The sequence below is a fragment of the Cheilinus undulatus genome, linkage group 14 (assembly GCF_018320785.1).
Source record: "Cheilinus undulatus linkage group 14, ASM1832078v1, whole genome shotgun sequence".
Classification (NCBI taxonomy): domain Eukaryota; kingdom Metazoa; phylum Chordata; class Actinopteri; order Labriformes; family Labridae; genus Cheilinus; species Cheilinus undulatus.
In genome coordinates, this window is record NC_054878.1 from 8,382,503 (window position 1) to 8,402,386 (window position 19,884).

General features: G+C 41.6%; 1 protein-coding gene across 1 annotated transcript in view; it reads right to left on the reverse strand.

Moving 5' to 3' along the window:
* LOC121521043 overlaps window positions 1-19,884 on the reverse strand; it is a 45,145-nt gene that overhangs the window by 13,455 nt on the left and 11,806 nt on the right. Inside the window, exon 4 of the mRNA XM_041804757.1 lies at window positions 3,704-11,756. Within this exon, the coding sequence (XP_041660691.1) occupies window positions 3,711-11,711 (8,001 nt within the window). The 5' untranslated portion in view covers window positions 11,712-11,756 and the 3' untranslated portion in view covers window positions 3,704-3,710. The remainder of the gene's footprint in view (window positions 1-3,703; window positions 11,757-19,884) is intronic.

Sequence of the window (19,884 nt, forward strand, 5' to 3'; positions counted from 1 at the left end):
CTACTACTGAAAAATTGCTGGAGATTTTGAATCATTTAACCTATGATAGAGACAGCTCTCTTATGTGACATCTAAACAATCATTAATTGGTGCAAATAAAACAGGTAGTTTTGTAACCTATGTATTTCATTTTTCTGCTAAGCTAAAGGCATAACTAAATTCTCAGATGACTTCTCTCTGACTTCTCTGTTAGAAAATTCTGCTTTTTGATGATTAAGAGACCAGGAGAAAGAGGTCATTCAAAAAACTTAGGATGTTTTCTGACTTTAATCTGCTAGACTTAACTTTCTCTCCTTTACATGCGTATCTCGCTGTCCCTAATGGATCATCTGATGATCTGAGACGTGTGTGCATGAGCGCACCTGTGCTAGTTTTACAAGCCTATGTCCTGGTATGTTTAGTTATGATTTCACTACTGTCATCATAAATCTGCAGGTTTTAAAGGAAACTGTTTTAGGTTTAAATGGCATTTATGTTTGTATTAGATAAGGTATAAATAACAAAGCATATCATAGCATATCAAAACTTTAAAGTGGGCCAATGGACAAGTGGATGGACACAGGCCCATAAGGCCCACCCATAACACTGCTGCAGAATCAAAGAATGATAGTAATGTCAAGGCCCAAATTAGTAGCTTTGAATCATCAAAAGTATTTAGATGTTTTTGAGGTATATATAAAAACAAATTTAAATCTAGAATAAATAAATGTTTATTAAAAATAATAGAATAACATGACTGATGTTGAATGTTAGAAGACCAAACAATGAGACAATGAGAGCAGAATTATCTAAATGTTATAATATCATCATTCTAAATGGTAAATGCTGAATTACCCCTGCATGTATATTGTGTTAACCACCATTTTCAGTGTGCTTCTAGCTACCAGTGTCCAGAGAAGTAAACTAGTATTCCTTAACTGATTCATATATTCAAGCTCAAAAATCCCCATCAACCGACTAAATATGATCATACACCTGTTGATGGCTCAGTGCAAAGGTGATCAGGTTCATCTGTATTTATCAGATCATTAAAAAATAATTGGGATCAGCGGTAATGATGTGATCACAGCAAATGAGTATAATTCCCAAAGAAATTGTACCATGAAGGCTGCAAGCTGAATGAGGTGGTGCTTTACTAATCGTTAGTCAAAGTTAAAAGTACATTATCATGAAAGTTGCGTAGAATTCATAAGAATGAGGTCACACTAGATTCAGGTTAAAGAGAAAGCAAGGACCTTTACAGAGTAGAATCGGGTTAAATGTGAATCTGTTGTTTAAAAACACTAAAACTGCCTGGTGCGCTGACAAGGCTAACTAAAATAAGAGTGGAGACAGGATGTCCTTGGTTCTAGTCTTTGACACAACCATGCTGACTGGCACCTACACACAAGTCTGGGGAGTGTGGGATTGCCTGATCTGGTTGGTTGGAATTTTGCATAGTGGTGGTTTTATGAGGTCGAACACGGAGGGTGAAGACAAAATGTAGATTGGGAACTGATGAAAAATCCAAAACTATTATAACCTTGGTAAAAGCTCAGTATAACCTGTTATGCCAGAGTCAATCCACTCAAATGATCTACAGAAATGCTGATCTTATGATAGAAATGGTGTGGCTAATGGGCACCGCTAATTCTGAAGGAAGAAGGTAACGACTGAGACGACGCTTCTGGGATGTGGGCCATGGGAGTCCTTGTGCTTTATTGATATAATTTTGCAAAATAAAATCAGGTTTAAATTATCTTAAGATACTCTATCATGTCAAATGCTTCTTTAAGTCATTAAAGTAACAAATAAGCAAGTATAATTAACTTGCATGTCCCATTTGAATATTGTCCAGAATGGGTTCAGGGTTTAACTGGTGCCGAACTAACTGGTGACACCCCTTGGGCATTAAACCTTGCTGCATTAATCGCTACTAGGAAGGGGTTTTTATTATCAAACTACATTTAAGAGTATATGTGTCTTGCAGATGCCTGTCTAAGTATAGCAGGTATTCAGTTCCATTTGAGATGTTTAAATCCAGCAGTATGTAGCCTGTATGGGAACCCCTCCGTTCGTCTCCTGTTCAATGGTATTAAAAAGAAGCACCCAGACAGCAAGGATAAGTGCCTTCCATTTACTTTATCTTTAGTTCACAAGCTGGTGTCTCACTTAAGACAAGGGTGTTTTGGGGCACATGTAGATCTTTACTTGAAACAGTTTTCCTCACAGCTTTTTACAGGTTTCTTAGGTGTGGTGAATACACATCCAACTCTGAATGCATTTCCCCTTTGTACGACCTCACTGTTTCTGATATTTCTGTATATCATCACTTTTACTCAGTTTATCTTAACATTCTAAAAAAGATAGAGATCATAAAGGTTCATCTATTGTCATCTCAGAAACTAACACTCTCTTCTTTCCCCTATCATCCATGACCCGGTGCCTGCAATGCTGTCCATCTGCAAAACCAGACGAGCCCTTATTCCTGACCAACAAAGGAAAAGTCAAGATCCTGGTTCACCTCACGACTCCGTCTGCTCTGCCAAAGATGTGGTCTCCCTCCTCAACTCTACACCCACACTCTTTCTGCATTGGAGCAGCTACCACCGCTGCAGAACTGGTTCCTGCTTCTACTTTGAAGATTCTGGGACGCTGGTCCTCGTCAGCTTATGAACGCTATGTTCACCCGGGTGTAGAGGAGATCATTACGGCTCAAAAAGCCATGAGCAAAAGTTCATGACTTGACACATTCAATGCACAATTAAGTCCTTGAATCAGGAGAGGTTAGCTGGGTTTGCTCAGTAGTTTAACCAAGGACCTTAGAATGCACACCTGCATCTTAGTCACAAAAGGGTCTACAGCACGCTTGCTGTGTCACAGTTTTATTTACATTTCACTTAACTCTAGTATGACCCATTTAGGATGCATGCTTGCATCAAAATTTCTTTTGGGGGTCTACAGCATGCTTGCTGTAACACATAGGAGTTTTATTCACATATCAGATAACTCTAGTATGACCCGTTTAGGATGCATGCTGCATCATAGGATTTCTTGGGGGTCTACAGTATGTTTGCTGTAACACAGGTTTTTGTTATACATCACTTAATCTGGCATGACCCCTTTAGGATGCATGCTTGTATCTTAGTTCATGCAGCAGTCTGCAGCAGACATGCGGCACAAAATATTTTGTATCAAGCTTAAATACTGGTGTTGGCTCTTTTGTTTTAGGGGATTTTGCATGCACTACCTAGAAAGCCTAAGCAGGCTGCTTGGCTAACCCAGGGAGTACTCCGAAAAGCAGAGCTATAACGCCAACTCTAACTGTAGTCCATTTGGCAATAAATGGTTCAAATCTATGACGAGAGTGTTCCTGACTAAGTTTTTTTTTTTTTTTTTTTTTTTCCCCTTTCATATTTTATTACCAGTGAAACAAGGGTTCGGGTTAGGCCCTCAGGTTAGTCCTGAATCCAGAATCCAGCCCCTGCTGTGACTGAGTTTGACACCCCTGCTTTGAGGCATCTTGTGACCCCCTCTCAGTGTCTCAAAGTGGTCCCACTACCTTAGACAACCTAACTTCAAAAATACTGAAGTATCAGAATAATGTTTCTACAAGTCTGAGTGCAGCTGATACTGTTAAAGCATGTCAAGTAAAAACAATTTCTCAATACCTATTACTATGTCACTTCATTTGCCTGTGAAACATTATCAGCCATGATATTACCTTTGATTTAGAGTAGGTTGGAGACCTTAGTCCTGTAGTAGTCGTTCTGATCATTGTAGCCCCGGTTGTCGATCCATGCAGTGATTTTTTTCAGATCATTGCTTGTCATGACTCCATTCAGCCGGTTGAACCAGTTCTCGGCCATCTTTTTACTGTGATGTGGAAAACTATCTTCAAACACAGAAAGTCTGCTTTTACTCAGTGAGGTGTTAAAGGAGTTGAAGTCCTTGTTGCTTTTCAGCCTGAATCTTGGCATTGAACCAAGAATTGTCAATTTCAAGGTGCCAACCACGTCGTCCTTTTGTATGGTGTCAGTTAAGAGCTCTCTGAATTTTGGTGATTTTGAACTGAGAAACTCACGATGTACCTCTTTTGGCACGTTGACAGCTGGAAGATTAGGGCCATGAGAGTTGTTCAATTTCTCAATCGCTTTTTCGTCCGGAGTAGATGAGCCTGTTGCCACTTCAAGCATGGCTTTGGCTAACTTGCTGTTTTGGTTCAACTTTCCTGCTTTCACGATACAACTCACTGGTGGCTGGTGGTCTGCATTGATGAACTGTCCCAATCCTGGATTCTCATTTCTGTGTTTTGTCAAGTTCTTGTATGGTTGAACATTTCCAACCTCCCTCTTAAGGATTTCTAAAGTTTCTTCAACTTTTTCCTTTTTGTTGGACATAGCTCCCTCTGCCAGGAACCAGTCTCCTCCTCTGATGGCGTCAGTCCACTCCTTCCTCTTGACGAAGGGCTCCCATTTGCCTGGTTGTTTAAGGAGAGTGTCGGCCTCCATGTGTCGCAGTTCATCTGCTTTCTTTGAGATCTGAGCTTCACTGGCGTCCGGGTTCATGCCTCGTGCCAGAGCATGAAAAAGGCAGCTCTTGTCTTCACTGTTGATGCTGACTGTGCGGTTGTTAATGAGCACATCATAATGGCCGCCTGGGTACTTGTCACTCTTTGGGCTGTAGATCAGTGTGACTTCTTTATTAGCAGAGTTGGTGTTTGGGTGTACTTGTTGCATTTTGGTCAGCTTGCCCTGGCTGTTCTCAGTGAGGAGTACAACCTTAGTGCCAGTGGTTTCTGACAGGACTCTGATGTCCAGAATGTTTCCTGGAGTGTTGGCATCCTTGATCTTCTCAGCATGTGTCTTCAATGATTCACTTGCTTCTTTTGCAGGGTGACGCTTAGAGTCTTGGTCTAAAGGCATGTGTTTGATATAGCTGATATTCTGACCAGCTCTGAGTAAGTCCTCTGTACGGTCAGTCTTTAGGCCAGATCTTATACATTGGGTAATGACGCCACGTGCTTTGCTTTGCATCCAGGAAACCAAATAACTGGAGAACTTCTGGTGGAAAACTTCCACCAAAGCAGCAGCCACTAAATTGCTGATGGTGTCAGCTAACTCCTGCTTGAATTCTTTGAGCATCTCAGTGTCCTGAGGAGATTGATGCTTCAGCTTCTCCTCTGACAAATGGTCCTTTTTGAATGTCGTCAGCCGTTCCTGAAGATTTTGGAAGAACTTGCTGGAAAGGCTGAGCACTGCTGCAGTAGCTTCTGCTGCCAGTGCCCCCATATGGACCAATTTGATGGCATTCAGAAATATATATGCTTTTCCTTTGACTTCTTCCTCAGCTAATTCTGCCAAGGTTTTGTCAATCACTCCACGGAAGGAGGAGTTCAGCTTGTTCTGCAAGCTGAGGTCTGCATAGAACGGCTGGACTGCATTCTTACTCAGTTCAGTGAAAATGCTCAGCAGTTTGGTCTTCCTGTCTTTGTCCCTCAGAAGATCCTGAAGTTGCTCTTCATCAACAACATGTGAGAGGATGATGCTGTCAACTAATGAACCCAGCTCTCCTTTTTCTAAGTTTGATTTTACATTATCAGCAATTCCCTTTTTGACATTATTTTCAATGGCAGCTAATATTTGTTTAAGGATTTTCTCCTCTGCTTTCCCTAGCCCATAGGTTATGAGTTCCTCTGCCATTTTTTTCACTGTTAATTTTCCTGCATTTTTCATGTTTGTTTTTGCAACAGCACTGAGGCCTTCTTTAGCTTGTCCGGTGAGAAACTTCGGCATAGATTTAAGCTCTTTGCCAAATCCTTTCAAGTGCATTTTACAAGCTTTGAAGCCCTTTGCAAACAGCTTTCCGATCCCAAACTCAAGGAGAGACACACCAATGGAAATGGCTTTTTGGATTGCCCATGATTTCCAGCTGAAGTCTCCTGTCACCATGGACTCTATGCCAGAGATGCAGTCTGATATTCCTTGTGAGATAAGTCCCATGCCGACTTGAGCAAATGTACCAAATGTAAATGCTGTAACAAGAGTACCTCCAATGATCTGTAGAGCTCCAATAAAAAACACGGCCAGAGCTTCCCATGGGAAGCGAGGCTCCTTCTCAACAGAAAACACAAACTGCAGACCTTGTCTGAAGAGGTTGCTGGCTTCCTCTTGGAAGTCTTCTTCATCTTTGGGCACCAGAGAGGAAATTCTTGACTTTTTGGCGACTGCATCTCGCCCCTCTGCTTTTATTTCATCCAGTTTTTTGATGGCCTCATTGATGTTTTCCTCAAAGTAAGTCAACACTTTTTGCTTGGTCAGTAACTGCTTTTCAAGGCTGGTTTCATTCTTGGTCGATGGAGGAGACATTTTTACCATCTGCAGACAGACTACCAGTTCTTCATTGAGATAGATCAGAGACTCCTTTGCCTTCTCGAGGTCTTGTCTGGCCTTACTGAGGTAGTCTTCATTCTTCTGCTTTATAGTGCAGAATGCATGACTGTAGAAAGCTATCGCTGCCCAGCTTTTATCTTGGCCCATGGCTTTTTCAAAGAGCCTGCAGCTAACCTCCCATTGTTCTTTATTCAGGGCAACATTCCCAAACTTGATGTAGTGATAAAAGCTTAAGGACGGTGAAGTTTGACTTTGACACTGACTTTTTGCCCATGACAGATCAGCTTTCAAACTTGATTTCAAATCATTTCTTTTCAAGTTGTCAATGTCTTCAGATTTAATCTGCAGCCATATCCCCCAGAACTCATTCATGATGGCAACAACTGCCTTTTTCTCATTGTCATCTGTGCTCGCATGAATTTCTCGAAGAGTTCCACAGTAGTCTGAAAACAGCTCCTCCCTCAGCCTCAACTCTGTGATGTCTTTCATCATGTGATTGATCTTTTCTCCTGCATATTGATCCCTTGTTTCCTTAGCTTCCTCCAGAGAGGACGCCATCCTAAGAGACTGCTGCTGGTGTTCAGTGCACATGATGATCTGAGCAGATCCAGGTTTACCTTTGCGTGCCGTGCGACCAAAAACCTGTAGTTCCACTCTTGTGTTCTCGGAGAGGAAGGAGAGTATCACAAATAATCCCCCATTGTTGTTCACTGTTTTGGACACTTTGATGTCCGTGCCACGCCCAGCAAGGTTTGTGGCAACAATGACATCCCCAGGGTTCAGCTCGGTATCTATTCTGCTCAAGCTGTCCTTATCATTGCGGCAGTAGAGAATGATTTTACCCTGAATGATGCTGTCCAGCTCTTCATAGATTTCTTTGGCTTTGTTGATGGTTTCACAGATCACCAGGGCTGCTCTTCCCTCTCTGTATGACTTTGGGGAAGTCTGATCCAGTACCATGCGCTTTATTTCAGATTTCCATTCTTCAGCTGAGGTTGTCAATGTTCCTTTGAGCTCAAGTAACTTCTTTCTGTTGAATGGTGGCATTTTGCAGACAGAGAGACTTGGATAAAGCTCCTGCAAAAACAGAATGTCAGCTTTGCTCCCAAGAGTCCCAGTTGTTCCATATATTTTCCCATGGTACATTTCAAAGAAGGAGATGTTAGAAACATAATTTGTCACAACTGAAATTGTGCTCAGTTTGATTTTGTGTTTTATCTCTACAAACTGCTGCAGACCATCACCCCACTTCTTGTTCAGTTCTATGATGCCCGTGGATCTGAAATCAACAGGACAGACACTGTTGTCTTGAACAACATATTCCTGTTCTTCCCTCAGCTGCATTGCCAGAAAGGCGTTCTGAACCCACACAGGCACTTTCTTCTCAATCAGATTTCTCAAGAATCCAGGAATGTTGATCTTTTTTTTGTCGTTCTCACATGGGGTGAACTGAACCTTCTGTAAGACTATGTCTGCAATGGGCTTGATGAGATCTTCCTCTGAATCATAGAGAGTACAGCACAAGCCATCATCCAATACAAGAAACGTAAGCTCTGGAATGTCCTGGTTGTTGTACGGACTTTGTTTTCTCAGACAGAGCGATCCCTGATCATCCAAAGTGTAAACAGTGAAGCCATAGGGAACATAGTCCTCGACTTCTTGGAAGAAATCCACCATGGCATCCTGACTCACAGTGTTGAGTTTCTGTAGAAGTTCATCGTTCTTAACTTGATAGATTTCCTCTGTAAATCCTTCCTGCACGGTGCCGGTTTCTTCAGCAATCCTCAGAATGTCCACTGGATCTTTGATTTCAGTGCCTTCTGTGTCTATGGAGTCAAAGATGGCCTTAAAGAATGAAGCAGGAGGACTTCGAACAAACGTTTGGTGCTCTGCAGAAAGGAAGCCGAACTGGCTGACATGGCCCCAGATGAGGGCCAGGATGACGTTAAGGTGCTGCATGGAGACCATGGGGCTGGACAAGTATGTCAGCTGTACTCCTTGATCGAGCAGCAGTGAGTCCACTTCATCGATTATGATGCACTGATATTGGCGATCAGGCCTCACTTCCTTCATCTCAAATATTTGGCGAAGGTGATCTGCAGCAAAGGCTTCGATGGTTCCATAGACCACATCTTTCTGGTAGCATTCTCTTCTACAAGAGTCTTCCATTTTATTGGTGTTCGTGTCAGCTGTCATTTTAAAGTATTTGTAGAAGTTGTTCCATTCTTCTGCATCTCTTTGGCATAACACAGAAGAGCTGGACACAATGTCTACTTTTTCACCCCGCAGCACACGCAGCGCTGCAAACATGGCTATCACACAAGACTTTCCCTCTCCAGTGCCCATTTCCAGCAGCCTCCCAGTATCAGACAGAGCCAAGAGACACCAGCTGATCATCTGAGTGTCTCTGGGCCACCACCCCTCTCCATCCTTGTGTGGCTGACCAGTGGAGTGGTGTACAGCATTGCATAAGACTGCCAGGACCTGCTGAAGGTCCTCTGTTTCTCTGCTGTGACTCAGGGTTCGAGCTTTCCCTACATCAGTGTGCTTTTTAATTTCACCTGTGCTGATCAGGCTTCTGACATGAGTTACAATGCTGTGTGATTTATTCAGTGTTTGGTCATCAATGTCTTTCATCTTCCGTAGTTCATCAAAGACAGTGTCAATGCTTTTGATTTTCTCATCTCTGAGGCTCTTCTCTAAATGTTTGATCAGATGTTTGGTCTCGTATTTGTCCACAAGCATCAAGAGAGACTGATCATTGTCATCTATCCAGTGTGAAGATACCTGATATACTGCCATTAAATGTAGAATCTTCTTGATTTGAATGCAGTCTTCATCATGATGATGGTCGACCAATGCTGCAAGGAGGTTTACAGACTCTGCTGCTGACCACAGTCTCTGTGCTTCAAGGTCTGCAACCATCTGAAGGAGTTCTACTAATGTTGTTGAAGGTTTGAGTTGCTCCACAGAAGAAAATAAAATCTCCAGACACCATCTTCCTGCAGGAGATGCTCTGTTTTCCTCACTTTCTGTTTCTGTGGTAATGTTTTGCAGGAGATTCTCCAGAGAAGTCAGAATGAAGACCTCAGTGGGAGACGGTTCTTTTCTGGTAAACTTCTGTAACACACGGAGGATTTTGCTGTCAAAGGCTTTGTCTTTGGTCATGTTGGAGTGGAGCACCTGAAAAAGAGCCTTCATGAATCTGTATCTGACTTCTTTGTCTTCACTGTGGAATTTACCCATGAGACTTTGCAGGACCTCTGCAGCGAAATGCAGGGGATCACAGTCGTTAAGCTTTGAGATTTCCAGTTTGGTGGGAAAACTGAGACTATTTCCTTCAAAGATGAATTGACGACTCTGTCTGGTATTCCCAGTTTCCATTGCCTCTATTCCCTGCTGAACATAATCTGAGACAAAGTCAGGGATCGTTCCGTATAAAATGTTGGCTTCATAGGCATCTCTGTTTGATTCTTTAGTTTCCTTTGCATTTATGTCGACAGTCAATCCGAGGTACTTGTAGAAGTCAGACCACTCCTCAGCTCTCTCCTTTGGGTTACCCTCAGAGCTCAGCACAGTGTCAACTTTGTTTCTCTTGAGCGCTTGTTGGGCTGCAAACATGGCTATGACACACGCATCTGCCTCCAAACCAGCTGGATCTAATTCTTCACTGTTCTCAGTCAGCATCAATGCACACCAGTGCAGCATCATCTTGACTGTAGGCCACCAGCCTTTGGTGTGAAAGACTGCTCTGCAGAGCTGACACAGAGACTTCTGTACGTCTGCATCAGAGGTTACACCTATAGAGGGATCATCTGTGAGTGGTGAATCTTTAGCTGCATTTTCCTGATATTGCAGGACTCCAGTGGTGATGCTTTCAATCTTTTCAGTGACTGCATCATCCAGACTCCATAACATCTTTAATTCTGCTAAAGCTGCACTTAGACTGCGCTCATCTTCCCTTCTGAGGGTCTTCTGTAAGTCCTCATGAAAACTGCTGGGGTCAGCAGAGTCCAGAGCATGGATGAGGGAGCGTCCAGACTCATCTGTCCACTCAGGAAGAAGCGCATACACCTGGACTAACATAAGGACTTTACTTATTGGTTCATCCTCTGTGTATTTCTGTGACAGCACTGTGAGCAGAGTCATCGCCTCCACTGGGGTCCACTGGTTTGTTTGAACGAGTCCGAAGAGCCTCTGGGTGAGCTCTGAGTGGGTTTCTGTGACATTAACATTTGTGAGCGTGGATAAAAGTAGCTTCAAGGTCTGGATTTCCATCTTCAAAATAAACACAGAGGCTCTTTCCACTGTTTTCTGCAGTGATGATAAAAGGATGCTGAGGAATTCTATGATGAAGATTTGCTCAGAGGAAAGCTCCTCTTCAGCCCATCGCTTGGCCATGAGCACCACGTCACAATCAGAGCACTCACTGAAGAAGTGCATCAGGGTCAGGTACAGGGCCTGGCTCAGCAGGAAACTCTCACAAACATCACATGCTGATTGGCTGATGGAGCCTACCAGGTACTGAGCATGCTCAGAGATGCTCTGCAGAGAAACACCCAGAGATGTCTGCAGAGACAGCACACACAGCTCTGTGATGAACACATGAGTGTGCTGCAGAGTGCTGAAGGAAGGGGGCGCACTCATCCATTCATCAAACAGGAGTGTGTTCATGGCCGACAGGATCTTGGCCAGATCATCAGCTGACAGCTGACTCAGACTCAGACTCTGAAGTGAAATGTTAGTCTTTACAGACAGGATCTCTAGGAGCTCATCGCTGTCACTATCAGATTGATTGGTCACTTGAAACTCATCCATAGTCACTTTCAGAATGTCTCTCTCGGACTCTTCTGACACGACGCTTCTTTGCTCGTTCTCTCGCTGCTCTGTGGCTCGTCTAAGTGACTCTGACAGTCTTTGATTCAGTTCTTCACCTCTTCTCCTCAGTCTCTCCTCCTCTTGTCTCCTTTTCTCCTCCTCTTGTCTCCTCCTCTCCTCTTGTCTCCTTCTCTCCTCCTCTTGTCTCCTTTTCTCCTCCTCTTGTCTCCTCCTCTCCTCTTGTCTCTGTCTCTCCTCCTCTTGTCTCTGTCTCTCCTCCTCTTGTCTCCTCCTCTCCTCCTGATCTCTGACTGGCTTATAAAAACAATATGAGCACTGGTACATATTATCGTAGCCAACTGCTCTGAAGTATTGTCCTCCATTGAACACATAGTACTCCTGTCCATATATAGTCTGTCTGTGGAAATCATCAAAGCTTGTACATGGAGGTAACACGCAGTCACATTTGTAACACCTGAGCCTGTCGCCCATGTTACTTTCTGATGGTTGTTGATTCCCCATTTTTCAGGTTTGACCAGCAGTAAGATCTGTGAAACCGTTGTCCTCCTGAAATACAAAAACATGGTATTTTAATCTGTGATGTCAGCATAAAAATAATAATAATAATGATAACAATAATAATGACTTTATTTGTATTGCACATTTAAAAATAAGTGCTTTGACATCTTTGATGTATAGAAGCAGGGACAGAGCAACAAAACCCAAACAAAAGACAGAGTCAACAGAACAATGACACCAGCAACATTAAAGAAACCCACACAGTTCAAGAACCTGAACATAAGAATAACATGATCATGATAACACACTAACAGCATCATGAGACACCAGAACCCAAATGTCACCAAACAAACCATGATATCATAGACATCATTAGAATGCAAGCATCATTAGACACCATGCAAACTGAAACATCATAGGCACCATGAAAACAACAATAACAATAGGAGCCCAGACAACACAGGAACCCTGCTACATAGGTTGCAAGAGCAAGAGGACCAAAATGTAAGAAGAGAGCCATTAAAAGAGACAGACAGAGGTAAAAACAACAAGAGAGATAAGAATAATACAAGGAAAGTAAAAGCAGTCAAACATTATGAAACAAACAGACCAAGAGACAGTTAAAACTGTTAAACAACATTAAAGAGGGAACCACTCTTTCTGGAACCTGCGCCTCTGAAAGTGGCTGCAAAGGCCGGTGTCTCTTAACTGTTTTCAATTTTTGCTCTAGTAAACTCATTGGAGGATGAGGCGGAGAGACGCACAATAAAGAAGGTGGAGGCCATTCTGAGGAACGTGGATCATCCACTTCATATCTCCCTAAATGACCAAAGAAACAACACTGGTGGACGGCTTCTCTCTCTCCGATGCAGGACAGAGAGATTTAGGCGATTCTTCATACCAACAGCAATTAGACTTTAGAATTCTACCTTAAACAGATAACAGACCACCAGACAAATGAATTTTCCTTTGGGGATAAATTGTTATTGTTATTGTTATTAAAGCTATGAGGTTAAAAATAAATAAATAAAATTAAATTAACATAAATAAATATTTTGAAAGAAAAAAATGAAATAAAAAGACAACAAAAATTGGTACGAAAAAATTCAACTTTTTTGAAAAAGGTGAAAATCCCAACTAAACTGTTGGGATCAGCTGTTAGCTGATTACCACCAGTTGGATCAGATAGTGGGATAGGCCATCAGACAGACCTGGTAATCCTCAACAGGTTGTGAAATAAACTGAGAACTTCAGGTGGAGGTCCCTGCCTAGAAGATTTTTCAACTTCCATCCATAAGAAGTTTTGTGCTACCATGGGAGGTTGGGGACATGGAGTCCAAGTAGTATTCAAAGCTTCCATACTGAGAGTAGTTGCATCAAGAAGACTTTTGGTGCCTGTCATGATTGACCTGACATGCCAGATGGATGTGTTTCACACATCCATCTAGGAAAGCTTCAATAGGAAACGTTTCGGAAAAGGCAGAGGATTTGAAAAAAACTCAGAGTGTGATTGGATGAACGTTTGGAGGATCGTTTTTGAAAAGAAAACAACTCACTGCTGTTCTTTGTTCTTCTTTTCATGAAGACATGTCATAAAGTTCTGATAAAACTGGTGCTTTAGAAGCATCCATGCTAAGCTCTTCCTCCATAACTGCACCAGCTCTTGCTGCTTGTTTACGTCACAACTCCGCTGCATCTGAAAGTATTGTCCCTCGTCGCTGATTGGTCCTGTCACTGTCTAACAGGGCCCAAATGGTTCAGATGGGCGCTTTGCAAGATGGATTCGCCATCAGTGAAAAACAAGGAAATGGGCATATCCATCTGGTTTGCAAAGTTATGTCATGATGGCAGCCTGAAAACCCACTGGTGGAGGTCATCAGGCTGACGAAGGAGGCCTTCTAGGCTTGGCCTACTCTGGGGTCTCTGAAAGCAGTAGATGGGATGTAAGGGCTTGGGGTCGTGGATTTGCAGTTGTAGAAACAAAAAGCCTGGTGTGTGATTAATTCTATTGGGAGAATTTTTAGGGTTCTCCAAGGATGTTCTAGAAATCTCATTGTCTGAGAGAACATGTTCATATACAACATAAACATGTTCTCAGCAGGAGTGGAGAAGTGCTGGTCTGGACTGTTGACCCAGAGAACATTCTGAGGAACTCCTTAATCTACCTGGAGAAGTCCTACAATCATGTCCCTCAAGGGATCATGTGGGGAGTACCTTGGGAATACGAACCCTGGGGCTGTTGCTGTGTGAGTCATCCTGTCTCACAGATTAGAAGTTATGGCTTTGTCCAAAATCACTCCGCATTCACTATATAGTAAACTACCTATATAGTGAAAACACCATTTTGTGTCGATGTCTGAATTCTGAGTGAGCAATGTTATTCACTACATAGTACACTCATTCTGTCCCACAAGGCATTGTGAAAAGTAGAGGATAGCCGATGGCAAATCTTAACCATGATGCATCGCGGTTGCTGCTTTTAAACATGACGGACAAATGAGAGGAGCACAGGAACACATATAAAAACTTTTTTATACTCTTTGTTTGTTGGTTTTAACCAAATCATTTAATCTGTAAAAAAAATGTGAAGGATATAAAATGAAGTAACTTTTTCCCCTGTGAGTTTTATAAGACATGAGACAATCATCTTTATGCAGAAGTTATAATAAGCACAAAAAAATTGACTTTTTCACCACTTAAGTCACAAATATTTTTTTCTTTAAGTATTTATATATTTGTGAAAACACGTTACGTTCAGTATCAGTTTTCAGTTAAATTCTGTTTTTAATTTAGATCCTCAGCCGTTGTCATGGAAATCTACAAGCCGTTGTTGCCAAATGTTTTAACTGTGAGACGGTGATGACATGATCGCCCGTGGCTGGAGTAGTGTCCGAAATCATTTTTGGGTTTGTAGTTGCATCCACTAGTCCACTCTATGCAGCTCACTATAGAGTGGATAGGGAGTAGTGAATGAGTGTGTGGTTTCAGACACAGCTGTCACGGCAAACACGACCCTGGGCAACGCAATGTTGGTCTAGGGTTTCCAGGCGCCTGCTGCCCGTGCCATACTAGCATGTGGCTGCCAAGCTCTATGAAAGGGAGACGGACCTTACCTGTTGCAGCTTAACCTCCGCCACGATGCGACTCCGCCTCGACCAGCTCGCTCTGCTTCAGACCCCACACCTTCCTCCTCAGAGTGGTGACGGATGACAGTTCATTGTTTATAACATAAACACGGGACAAGATAAACTTGGAAACATAAATTAAACCGGGGAACAGTCTATTGTTTGCTCCAAAACTTCTCCACGAGGTGGCTCTCGGTGTTGCATTGCTCCACACTCCCCTAGCACACCTGCCTGCCTCAGCTTAATCAAAACAGTGGTCCCCCGCCTCTCATCAGCTACTGGCTGTGAACGCAGGAAGGCCTGCCCCCATCAAGCTTGACAGCCATGCCATACAACCTATCAGGAGTGTTGCCGTAACACAGCCTATGTCTACATCCTCGGTACAATGTCAGACATGTTCCTGGTGATGTTGGCCCTGCCAGGGCTGTCCCATGTTAGTGATTCTGTATGTGATTTTCACTGATCACACCAAAAGCTGTGAGTTCCATCCAACAATTTTTGTTGTCAGATAAGTGTGTCAATTATTAATGAATAAACAAAAATATAAAATCAGTTCAGTTGATTTTTTTGAGTATTCAGTGTGATGTTGGTATCAGATTCTTAAACAAACATGGCCTTTAACCGTATAAGAACAACATGGTCAGGTGGTGTAACCACTCTGTGTCAATTGGTGTAACCACTGTTTTTCATCAAAATATTAAAATGTACAGAAAAATGAATATAGCATAAAAAGAACTATGCTATTACAAGGGGATCAAATGGTTTTAAACTTTTTTTGCAAAATTTGCCACCAGTTATTTAGAAAATGGAGATTTTTTAGGCACATGTCCCCAGTTCAGTATGACCAAAAAGCATTAATTTAAATCTAAGGTTGTTGGATAAAATCTATTTTCGCATGATATTTGGGGATGAATTACTTGTTTACACAAGTACCTTTGAATGCACCATAGGTATATAAAATATGAAATAATTGCAGTTTTTTTATGGTTACACCATTTTTTTTTTTTTTTTTTTTTAAGATTTATTTTTGGGCTTTTTTGTGCCTTTATTAGATAGAGGAGGACAGTGGATAGAATCGGAAACAGGGTCAAGAGTGGGGGAGAGACATACGGTGAAGAGCCTCAGGCCGGATTCGAACCCAGGCCGCCCGCGTACATGGGGAGCGCCTTTAGCCACTAGGCCACCTGCTACCCTTTATGGTTACACCATTTGACATTTTCAGCTCATTTAAGTCTAACTTTTTGACAAAAAATGTAAAAATGGTATTTTAAGGTACCTGAAACCAACCGAAATACAAAATTTACATTCTGACGAACCAAATGCATGCTTTAAAAACTAGTTTTTGGGAATTTTTTTTTTTTTTTCATCTTGTCAAACTTTGTTTGTCACTGACCCTCTTGCATTTGAATACAAATCTGCTTTTATTGAAAGAAAATAAGTAACGTTAGGTAGAAATATTATACAGGAATTTAACCACAGAAATAGGAGCTTGTAATGGACTGAAAGAAAGTGAGAGACCAGGAAGTCCTTTTATCAGTGAATTTCTCCCTCATAACAAATTTATACACACATGGACAAAAGTGTTGGTACCCTTCCTTTAAAAGAACAGTTGTGTCCTTTCCTGTTGCCAGTAGGGGGCACTAGAGTGAAACACTTAAAAAAAAAACCTTCCAGTGTGTAGAGGGGCAGACCTTGATCATACATGTGAAAATTGAAGAATATCAGAAGTTTCATTTCAGAGTTATGGTGACTTCCTGTCAAACGGTGTGATTACAGATCTGAGATCCATCGCCACTGAGGTGTCCTTGGATTATAAGTGATTTGTTGGAAAGGCTGTCAGTTGTAGTGACAGCGCCCTCTGATGGTTAGATGTGTAACTACTCTCAAGAGGCTGATGGAGCCTAGCTGTCTGGAGTCTTAACAAGCTCAGCTAAGGCAGAGCAGAGGGCAGAGAGGACTGACTGAAGCCACATGGTGAGAGTTTTGTGCATTATATGAGCAAACTGTGAGTATTTGATATATTTGATCTTACTGTTCACCTTTTGATGCTTTTTGTGCTCTTTATGTTGTTTTACCAATCTAAGGAGCAAATTGCCTGTTCATGCTAGTTTAGCCATTGTATTCTGCTAGTTATGCAGTTTGTATTGTGTGATGTTTTAGTCCATATTGATTTAGTGATTTAGTTTGAATTCTCCTTGTATATGCATGTGGTTCATTGTTAGTGAGTGCACAGATAATTGGTTGTATAGCAGGATTTAGATTCTAAGTTAATTAATTTATGTTGCATCTTTTGTGTTTCTTGCTTAGCCACATATTAGAGGACTCAACACCTGTGGGCTTTATTGGTACAGTACTGTGCTGTTTTGTTGAATGGAAATTCAAGTAAAAGGAAAGTCAACAGTGTCCAGGCATCCTGTGTGTGTTCTTACTGACACCCCAAGGTGAATATCACTGCTGGTCACCTACGCCTATACAGTCCTAGTTGAATGCCTATTCAATATGATTACTGAGTAAAGATATGACACAGCTGAGGCCTTTTCATCTAAATCTGAGAATGACATGTTCAAAAGAAAGAGGAGTGACAAAATGACTGAATTGGTTGATTTCCTGTTGTCATCAGGAGGCGCTACAGGGAAACAATAAAATAAGTCTTGAGCATGCATGTAAATTGGAACGAAAACCGATGTTTCATGTAAGAATTATGGTGAATTCCTGTCAAATGGCATTATAATGAATTGCTTGCCATCAACACTGAGGTGACCCACTCATCAAAACCATATGGTTTGTTTGCGTGGCCAAGCAGGGCCACGCATGTGAAAAACTACTTCCTGTTTTGAGGGGTCTAAGACAACAGGGTTAGAGGCAGGTCTGTGAGGCCTGGAATAGCACAATGCCCAAGATGTTAGGATTGTTTCAAAACAACTTTGAGGAAGATCGGACCAACCAGGTAGGAATGAGGACAAAAAATCCCCTAAAAAGTAACTTTTGTTTCTAGCAGAGGGCACTGGGATTTAAAAAAGGCTGTGTGCTGCAGCATGGCAGAGACTGTGCATATCCTCCCACGAATGTCTTTAAAGGTAGAATAGCCAACATTTTACACTTAAATGTAATAAAAATCAAACATATGCTATGTAAATGTTTTTTCTGAGTACAGTATCAACACACTGAATTAAAACTTCGGTACCCTGTAGTTTTGTTCATATGGGATGTTTATAACTCTGTCCGGACCAGATTGGGGCGATAACCTTCTCCTCTGGCACACGCCCCTCTCCTCCTAGATGCGCCCCCAGGGGCAGCAGTGCTGCTGCAGGTAAATATTTCTCCCAAACAGCTGAGAGGAGTGTAAATGGCAGAGTCCAGTCCGAAGCGGCCGACCGAAGGCCTGCCACCGGCTTCCCCTCCACCCTAAAAAGCCTCGATATTTGTCTAGGAAACCCTCTGGCAAAGTGAAAGGAAAAACTAGAGTTAATATCGGACTTGCTTTTCCTCGTTGGCGAGCCCTACACGACGCTAAAAAGCTCTCGCATGACTCAGAACTGGCTTTGCTTCTCTTGGATGCACAAGTAGGCTACATCTTTTCATTCATCGTGCCCATTGTCTCAACATTTTTTCAGTGTTGATTTATTGACACAGCGCTATTCTTATGGTTGGACATTTAAGCTGAGTGTGATAGAAATAATTGTGGGGTAAAAATGAATGGAAGCTAGGCGTGCTAATGTTGGCCTGCTGCTAATCAATGGAGGCTGCAGACAGAGGTAGCTCTACTCAAATCAGGTAGTGTCTCAAATTTTGTTTATCTCAAATCACCCAAGTCTTGTTTGAAGCTGATGTTTTCATGTTTAATTGACACTATAACATAACCGACCAGGATAAGAAGAGCTTGTGAAATGGTTTACTGCAGCTGAAAAAAGATCTTAGCAGTAAAGGTTGCCTTGAACGTTACATATAAACTTGTATATGATCAGTGTTTAGGATCAACAGAAGCTAAAGTGGCTAAAGGGGGAGGCTTCAAAGTGGCGGAGGTGTGTCAAAAACTCCTCTTTGTTTACATTTTCAAGGCTTTGCTCTCCTACGACACCTAGTGGGAAAAAAAATCACATAGTCTACGTTTAAATATAGAAAAAAAATGAGGACAGTGTACTCCGTGTATGTGATAGTACGACCTCTCAACAGTAGGAGGCAGAGTGACAAAGGTGGATGCTGGCATGATAAAGTGATGAGGGAAGGACTATTTACCATGTACAATTAAAAAAAGATCAGATATTTTATTTTCGAGGGGCTACTGGCGTTTTACAGTAGGGGGTGCTACAGCAAAACCATGAAATTAACATTTAAATCTGGAAAGGGGCAGACCCGATTATATGTTTGAAATTAGAATGAAATTTCATATGAGAGTTACACCCACTTCCTCTCTGATGGGGAAGGATCAAAATGTTTATCTTTTTAAATTAAGTATAAATGTTCAAAGTCTTTGATTATTTTAAGAGTAATGATTTTGTTCAACTTTTTTTTTTTAATATATACAGTGCTTAACAAATTTATTAGACCACCTGTCATATTTGTCTCAGAGACCATCCAGCATCATGAAGTGCTTTAATGTGGACTCTTTCATTTTCAGTGAGCTCTACACGTTTTACCATTTTGAACAGGAATGAGGAATTTCAAACTGAATTCACCCAAATTTGAGCCGGCTCACTGGGCTTCTCTGAGAAGTCAGAAATGAATCAAGCATAACATTCAACCACTAAAACTAGTTTTTCTGTTCAGGAATGCAAGTAAATAACTATAATTTGACATATTAATCAAGAAATAATAATGTGCTTTACTATTTTTTCAGTTTTTTTGTAAATCAGTAAATTTGAAAATTCATGGATAACAATAATAATTATATTTTAGCATTAAAAATATCATTTGGGTTAAAGAGCTTCTACATATTGGTGTATTAACCATTGCAGAAACATACATTTTTTTTTTGATAATTACCAATACTGTTAATTTTATTTATTTATTTTATTTATTTAGCATTTATTTGACATGGACACACAGTAACA